Source organism: Penaeus monodon, chromosome 41, assembly GCF_015228065.2.
Source record: "Penaeus monodon isolate SGIC_2016 chromosome 41, NSTDA_Pmon_1, whole genome shotgun sequence".
In the NCBI taxonomy this organism is placed as follows: Eukaryota; Metazoa; Arthropoda; class Malacostraca; order Decapoda; family Penaeidae; genus Penaeus; species Penaeus monodon.
Window position 1 is genome coordinate 31,002,996 of NC_051426.1, and position 9,364 is coordinate 31,012,359.

The window sequence follows — 9,364 nt, forward strand, 5'->3', positions numbered from 1 at the left end:
CAGTGGTTAGAACACTGGACTCCGACTCTCGTGGTCCCGAGTACAATTCCGTGTGTGTATATATATATATATATATATATATATATATATATATATATATATATATATATATATATATATATATATATATATATATATATATATATTTTTTTTTTTTTTTTTTTTTTTTTTTTTTTTTTTTTTCAACAGCCATTCATTCCACTGCAGGTCATAATATATATATATATATATATATATATATATATATATATATATATATATATATATATATATATATATATATATATGTATGTATATATATATATATATATATATATATATATATATATATATATATATATATTTTTTTTTTTTTTTTTTTTTTTTTTTTTTTTTTTTTTTTTTTTTTTTTTTTCAACAGCCATTTATTCTACTGCAAGACATAGGCCTCTCTCAATTCATTACTGAGAGGTTATATTTTTTGCAGCCAGATACCCTTCCTATAATCAACCGCGGTTTGTGCCACGGAGGTGACTTCTCCTACGACACTTGCATTTGACTTCTCAGTCCGATATGTCGTTTTCTCAGGCTCGAGCGAGCGGTCAAAGCGCAGACATTTTTACGACAGCCGCGGCGGGGAATTGTTCTAACCACTGGAATGAATAGGGTAATGAATCAGGCCTGTGTGGGCTTGCATGAGTCCCTTGTATTTATGGCAGACATCTCAGGAAAGGCCCTCAGTCCTGTGGAAAAAACTGGGCATGTTAAAAAGGACCAGAAGAACTCATTCATTCACAGTCGTGCCATCACCGATGCGAACTACTTGACTAACTAAATCTAAGCTAAGAGAAACGACCCATTGCCGGGGGGGTGGGGGAAGAAGGCGGGAGAGGGGAAGGATGAAGGGGCAATCGAAAAGATGAATTAGTAAGAGAAAAAGTGTCGGGGCCTATCCCAACTTTTTTTTTTTCTTAGCTTTATCCCAGTCTTTTATGGGGTCGCCATTTGATCAGGTTCTGGTAGATATTCTGACGCCAACCATTTTATTTAACCCGGCTTGGGACCGGCACTGACTTGGGCTCTTTTGGCCTGTTTTACCCGCATGTTAGGCTAAACCGCATAGGGACAAAGCTGAGAATATATACATACATATATATATATATATATATATATATATATATATATATATATATATATATATATATATGTGTGTGTGTGTGTGTGTGTGTGTGTGTGTGTGTGTGTGTGTGTATGTATATATATAGATTTTTTTTTTTTTTTTTTTTTAACTTTTCGTGACATTATCATTCCTACAAGACCAGGGTGAATATTCCAGTAAGAAAGACGCAAAGGGAAAATCAGCTCTGCGTGCCTTGCCAGGAGGACCAGTAGGAGAGGCTTCAAGGAACAGGTCTTTATAAGTATAATTACTTATATAGACCTCGGCCGCTCTCACTTCGTTGGCGGTCGCGGTCAGAGTGAACGGACGGTCGGCTTGGTTCCAGCCTTTTCTGGGAACGTTATTTGCAGCCTTCCTTTTTCGCAGCGAATCTTCGCTCCTTGCAGGAACTTGAGTCCAAGCAATGCCCAGTCATCCTGTTACCCCATGGGCGCCACGAAGAAGACCCCGCGCTTCTCCATGCCGAAGGCGTTGACGCACACGCTTTCTGCTTCATATTTAACCTGGTAAGTCTCATCGATTGCTTTGACCATTTGTTTGCAATGGCTTATGTCCTTCAAGGTCAGCTTAAGCTCTTCAGCTAACTCCATCGAGCCCTTCAGGAATCCAGTAAAGCCCGTGTCTATTAAGGTGCGGACATCTTGGCCTTCAATACGCACTATGTCAGTTTCTTGAGTCTCCCACGCCTGGCAGACGAACTCCCGGAACGTAATCTTCTGTGCATCCAGATCAATGACGCAGTTGAAATGACACATGGCCCTCATGCCAAGGAGGTGACTCGAACCCTCGAACTCAAATTGCCGTCGTGACGGTCTTGAGTCCGATGTTCTAACCACTCGGCCGCCGCGGCCTTATATATATATATATATATATATATATATATATATATATATATTTTATATATATATATATATATATATATATATATATATATATATATATATATATTATATATTATAAATATATATATTTATATATATTTTTTTATTATATATATATATATAATATGTGTGTATGATTATATATATATATATATATATATATATATATATATATATATGTATATATCTGTGTGTGTATATATATTTATATATATATATATATATATATATATATATATATATATATATATATTTTATATATGTGTGTGTGTGTGTGTGTGTGTGTGTGTGTATACATGTATGTGTATATATATGTATATGTATATATATATATATGCATATATATATATATATATATATATATATATATATATATATATATATATATGTGTGTGTGTGTGTGTGTGTGTGTGTGTGTGTGTGTGTGTGTGTGTGTGTGTGTGTGTGTGTGTGTGTGTGTGTGTGTGTGTGTGTGTGTGTGTGTGCGTGCGTGCGCATGCATCTGTATATGTAAACGTTTATCTACACACAAGCATATACATCAAGTGAATGAGGACGAGCGAAAGGAGCGGCGGATCCATACCGCGAGAGGCAGCGAGCCTACAAGAACGACCCGCGGCGCACGCGAACGGCCTCGGCGCCTGCGCAGAAGACGCTCCCGCGACGATCAGCTGTTGGACGAAAACATTGGTCCGCGCGAGAGGCGAAACCCGAGGCGGAAAGTCACGCAGGACCAGCTTCCAGGATGGGCGGGAGCACCTCGAAGTTCAAGAGGTGGATGGGAAGCCGAGAGGAAGACGTCGGCGGATGCGAGAAGGCGGTGAAGAGACTCGCGACGCCCTTCGTCTACACGAGAAGAGGGTGAGAGTTGGCCCCCAAGTGCGCCCTCGGTCGTGCCCTCTAGAATTTTCCACTTTGTCTCTCGTTGCTGACGATTGCAATGCGTCGAGGGGCTGCGAGTTATAATGCAATGCGGCGTCTGTATTCGCAAATGCTCCATGCGACGAATGTTACTACGGTGGTGGGTCAGGGAAGGCCTTTGTAACGTGACGTACTGAGAGGCAAATTTTGTTTACGTGTTGGAGCTGGAAGGACTTCAGGGCTTTCGTGGGGCTCCTTTTGGTGGAGCTTCGCCGCTCGTAACACGGGGGAAAAGGATCCTATATTAGTGTTCTTCATTGCCTGGGATTTTCGGTTATGAGTGTGAAATATTCATTTATTTAGAGGGCATCGAAGTTCCGTTGGAGGTTTTCAAACCGTCAGGATACAAATTGCTCATTATAGGATTGTTGTCCAAGTGTATGTGATAGTTTTTTTTTGTTTTTTTTTCCCCGTAATGTTCTCCCATCTGTGTAGAGGTTGTGATTGTGATCTTATGGCAGCTGACTTTGTATGAAGAAAAAAAACATTCATCTTTAGAAGTTAAAAAAAAAAATGGAGAATTGATGTTGTTATAAGCTGTAAGTCTCCATTCCTAGTCTCAAGAAAGAAAAATCAAATTTACCCAAGACTGGATCATTCCACTCTGCAAAGTCTCCTATGAGAAAAACAATGAAATTGGAGAATAAGAAATATATATATAGTATATAATTTCATATAATTTCAGTCCTATTTCGAAAATTGTTGCAAGTATCTTTTGATGGGAGTAATATAAGTGCAGTCGATATGGTAAAAATAAATCTGGAATTTGTTCATCAGATTAGAATGTCAAATTAAGTAACATACAGGTTATCCAAAAAGTAGGTTTGGAAATTTTTATATATTGGTATTTCATCCCAAGACTGAATTTTTATATTATACGTATTATACATTGTAATTATTTTAAAATATTATATTCGAGGAAGAGCCTTTTTTAGGAAATATGACAAAATTTTCATGCAAGCTTAATTGGTCTTGTAGGAAAATACAGAGAAATATTGCCTCTGTGATATTTATTTTGAAATACTATTATAGTAAGAGTAATTTCAGGCATTTTTTTCTTTCTTTCTTTCTTTATTTATTTATTTACTTATTTATTTCTCTTTCTTTCTTTCTTTCTTTCTTTCTGCTTGTTTTTTCTTTCTTTCTTCCTTTCTTTCTTTATTTATTTATTTCTATTTCTTTCTTTCTTTGTTTCTATTTCTTTCTTTCTTTCTTTCTTTTTCTTTTTCTTTTTCTTTTTCTTTTTCTGTGGCTGTAGGTTAGGAGATTGTTTCCAGCCCCAAGAAAGCTAATGTATTTGAATATATATATATATATATATATATATATATATATATATATATATATATATATAATATACATATATATATATATATACATATATATATATATATATATATATATATATATATATATATATATATATATATATATATATATATATATATATATATATATATATATATATATATATATATATATATATAGATTTTTTTTTTTTTTTTTTTCCAGGTTCATAATTTGTTTATGTGATTCTGTATATTAATTAATTTAAAATTGTGTTTATTTTTTTTTCGTCATATATGAAATATAATTGTGCTTCTATTAGTGAAAGAAAGGTTCATGTGATCACTCTAACTAACTGCTTTCTGATTCCTTTTGATTGATCTTTTTCTCTTGAATAAATTGATGATATATATTTTTACGTTTCATGATTATTTATTGTTTTATTTATTTATTTTATTATTTTTTTTTTTTAATTTTACAACTGCATGAGATCACTTTGATGTTTCTTAAATAGTACAGGCGAATAATATGGAAATGCAGTGTGGTATTGCTAATTTTATGCATGAAGAGCTATGGATTTAGGTAATCGGAGGCATAACACCTTTGTTTAGTTAATTTCCAATTACTGTTTGTTATTGCGAGACCTGAAAATTATTGCATTGCCAACTACAGTTTATAGTGAAGGTTTTTGTGTCCAGTGCGTACCCTCGTTTTATTGTTGAGTAACCTTGTAAGAGCAATTTCTGCAGCATCTAATCCTTATTAACGTTATTTGTATTGATTTATTACTATTTTTCTATATTTAAATTTTTTTTTGACTTTTGCCAATTTTAAGTCTTGTTTATCAACTTTTTCTTTACTTCTTGTAGACAAGATTATTGCTGGTACCTATAAGTATGAATTTTATGGTCTTTGTCATTATTATAGGTATTAGTGTCATTGTGTTTATCCATAGAGTTTTTTTTCTTCTTGTCCTTTGTATGAGAAACTGTGGATCGTGGATTGTTGGTTAAAGGTGCTGCATGTTAGTTCAGAACGGAACCTCACACGCTGTCCGTTATTTCCATAGATAATTCTTGAGGCCATTGGTTACTCAAAGATTTTGTTGCTTTGTGGTTCAAAATGTGTTTGATTGGAATTAATTGTTTTATATATATATATATATATATATATATATATATATATATATATATATATATATATATATATATATATATATATATATATATATATATTTTATATATATATATATATATATATATATATATATATATATATATATATATATATATATATATATATATATATATATATATATATATATATATATATATAAGCATAAATACATGGTCACATTTTAGAAAAATATGAATATTTTGCTTTTTTTTTTTTTTTTTTTTTTTTTTCTCCCAAAAATTGATCAACTCATGGTATGGATTTCTTCTTTTTTTTATGCATGCATTGATTTCTCTTTTTCTTTTCCTCTTTCTTTTTGTATGCAACATCCATTAGCTTATGTGTTACAGTACTAATGAGAAATGTCACACACATTTTTATGTTATCACTATTTATGTTTCATCTAGTCGTAAAATGATTTGATATAAGGTATTATCAATATTTCATACTCTAAGTGCAGCTTGCAACACATTTTCTATTTCAGTTGTATGATTGTCCATTTTACATGATTAATTAAGCCAATCCTTTGTCTTTGAAGATGATCACTTACACTCAGGTTTTTTTCTATTGTTATGTTCATGTAATGAATGAAATAGCGTACTACATTTTTTTAAGTCAAGCATATGGCCTTCTCATCGGGTTTCATTATGCTCTGGCCCACATACTGAATACTAAGGTGAACTGTGTCCCTCTGGGGTAAATGAGTTTGACAGCCCTGCTCTAAATCTTGTAGAAGGTCTTGAAGTTGATACTTTATCTCTGTAGTCAGAAGCAGCTCAAAATTGCTGCAAATTTAAACAGAGCTATTTTGATAATTCCTTAGTGCATCATCCTGACCACTTGTTACTGTTGTTTATATGACTGCAGTTATTGTCAATCTTTATTTATATATTAATTATTTATTTATTTGTTTTTTTCTTGTCTTCATGTTGTTTATATTTCTAAAATCCCACTTCTGCTTTAGGAGACCTTGTTTCATGAAATCACAGTTTTTAAATAAATGCTTTTAATAGATAACTTTAGCAGTAGATTTATAATTGAGTTGTTTTATAGAATTAGTCCAGACAGGCTTGAAATTGTTATTCCTTCTTGTGCTACCAAGAATTTAAAAAAAAGTCAGCAAGCAAAAGTTATCACAGTTATCAGTTATCACAATTATCTAACCAAGTATGAAACATTCTGACCTTTTCCGTCTTCCTGGCTGGTTAGTTCAGCGGAAGACAGCGGAGCAGGTGAGAGATCTGTCAAGAGGCTCGCCACTCCTTATGTATATACCAGGAAAGGGTTAGTTGGCCTTCCGTTTTGCAATTTTTCTTCTCTTTCCTGCTGCCATAGTGGGAATGAGAGTAAATGACAAATGTGCATAGGAAAATAAAACATAGATAAAAAAAAAAAAAATGGATTGTGTGATCAGACTAATGCTTGGTAGATTCTTAACCATCATGAGTGATGTGGGATGTCTATTGTAGCGTGTATGCAGGCGTGTCCAGACAAGGAAAGTTTTCATTTATCAGAGATGCCTTCGCCTATTGAAAGAATTGGCATAGCTAGCTCAAAGTATGAAATGTTTAACCTTTATGATTGGCATAGAGATTGGTACAAAATGCAACTTTTCCCTCCCAAGCTTTGTTTGATAATATTTTGCTCTCTTGGGCACTACATACACTGTTTCAAAATTATAAGTAAAGGGATGGCATCATGAGTGTTGAATGATAAGCGTTCTTTAGTTATATCTGCATGCATTTTACTTGCTTTTTTGCTTCATGTCTTTGTTTTAATTGCTTTAAGTTCCTTTCAGTGTTTTCTTTTTTTCTGCTGAATTGATGACTATTTGGCAAGCCAGAATGCCTGGGTGCAAGTAAACCTCACCTGATTTCACCTTTCCTTGAGTTTTTGGGAAAGACATTCTTTTATTAATTCTATCAATATCAATGCTGTTATATTATTGCAGATTATAATTATTATATTGTTTTTAACTTTACTAATAGCATTTAACTATAAAAAAATAATCCAAAAATCAAGGATAAAGGTAAATAGTGTAATAGGTAGTACTAGTAATTGACTCCTTGATGACCAAGTACCTGTGGAACCAGCTATGTGTAAAGAGAGTTTAAATGAAATTCACATAGGATGTACTTACATGCCATTTTCTGGTGGCAGTGGGTTAAAATGAACCTCATATATACTGTGTCTGTAAATACAGGGATTATTGCAGTCTCTCTGATTTTGGGACAAACAACATGATACAAGCACATGATTAAATGAGAAAAGTAAGGGAATTAGGGATGCATTGAAATTATTTTCTAATGAAACTATATTGGTGGTAGATTTGGTGTTACTAGCAATCAAATTAATTTATTTGCAGAAGAGTCAGCTTGATTCATGGATATTTTTTCATTTCACTGTGACATCCTCTCAACAATTTAGATAAAATGTTTTCAATATACAAATGTGTTTGCAGTAGTACACATTTTAGTTACTTTATTTACTATTTACTTGGCCATTAATTATTTCTCATAATTATCCATATCCATTACAGTAATTAGGTGAATAAAAAAAAATCATTATAATGTTATTTTTGTATGTTTTTTAAATTGATGTTCCGTTTATTCCTGTGCTAAATCTTTCTGCTGTAGAAAGCAAAGTTTTTTTTTAATGTTTTGGGCTTAGTCATTATTACATTTCTTTTATTAAATGGGACTTTTACTTTTGATTTTGATAGACAACTCATGCAGGAGAAAAACTGTTAAACAGGGCCTCACAACAGATTTTTAAACCAGATTGAGGTAGGGGGAAAATACTCTGCACTTTATAAGCGAGAGTCGGTCTTTGTCTTTTATCTTTGTTTCATATTTCTTTTCCTTTGCCACTCCATGACTTGTGATGTTCTATGTATTTCAGATGTTTGTCTTTGTTCAACCGTGTGCCTCTTCATTCTTTTTTCTTTCTTTCTTTCATGTCAGTCCAGTCCAAAATATTCAACAGTTAGGTCTTTTTCATCCCAGCACCCATTCAGCAAGCCTGCAATGGACTCTCAACTAATTCATTGTATCTTTTGCATTCACTGTCCACCCATATTCTCTTCCCTACACGCACTCTTTATTGGTTTCTACAGTGCCTGGTTTTAAGGGGTATATCATTGTTTTTAATACCAGCTTTTCTCCTTACTGTATTCTGCATTTGTTCCTATATCTTCTTCTGTACTTTCTTCTTCTTCTTCTTCTTCTTCTTCTTCTTCTTCTTCTTCTTTCTCCTCTTCCTCTTTCTCCTCTTCCTCTTCCTTCTCCTCCTCCTCTTCTTTCTCTACATCCTTCTCTTTCTCTACATCCTTCTCTTGCTTCTTCTCTACCTCTTCTTCATCTTCTTCCTTCTCCTCCTCCTCCTCCTCCTCCTCCTCCTCCTCCTCCTCCTCCTCCTCCTCCCTCCTCCTCCTCCTCCTCCTCCTCCTCCTCCTCTTATTCCTCCTCCCCCTCCTCCTCCTCTCCTCCTCCTCCTCCTCCTCCTCCTCCTCCTCCTCCTCCTCCTCCTCCTCCTCCTCCTCCTCTTATTCCTCCTCCTCTGGTGTATAGAAAATCTAGATATAGGCTTATAAAGTAATTATATTTATCATGTGTTTTTTACATACAGTGTACAGATAGGTTTTTAAGATCTTGGAGTTGCATTAAGTGCATAGCAACTGATACTGAATACTGATTAAATGGATGAACTGGACTTTATGCATGCAAGTAACAGATTTTTTTCTAATATTAAGTCCATGGCTGTTATGCCATGTCATTAACAAACAAGTGGAAGTTGCCTTTTTTTTTTCTTTTTTCATGAGTAGTTCTCAGTTTTTTTTTTAACTCAAGGCTGCCGGGAAAATACTGTGCTCATTTTTTTTTTTTTTTTTTTTTCCATTTTTTATGAATGTCTCTGCACATAGATGGCTGCTAGTGAGCCA

The 9,364-nt window shown here is 33.6% G+C and overlaps 1 protein-coding gene across 2 annotated transcripts in view; it reads left to right on the top strand.

The window, feature by feature from the left end:
• Positions 1-2,679: 2,679 nt before the first annotated feature.
• LOC119598653 (tumor suppressor candidate 2-like) overlaps positions 2,680-9,364 on the top strand; it is a 10,826-nt gene continuing 4,141 nt past the window's right edge. The window contains exons 1-2 of one of the 2 annotated variants that reach the window (XM_037948358.1): positions 2,680-2,901; positions 6,634-6,708. In XM_037948358.1, the coding sequence (XP_037804286.1) occupies positions 2,786-2,901; positions 6,634-6,708 (191 nt within the window). In that variant the 5' untranslated portion in view covers positions 2,680-2,785. The remainder of the gene's footprint in view (positions 2,902-6,633; positions 6,709-9,364) is intronic. The other variant, XM_037948359.1, reaches the window with a different exon arrangement.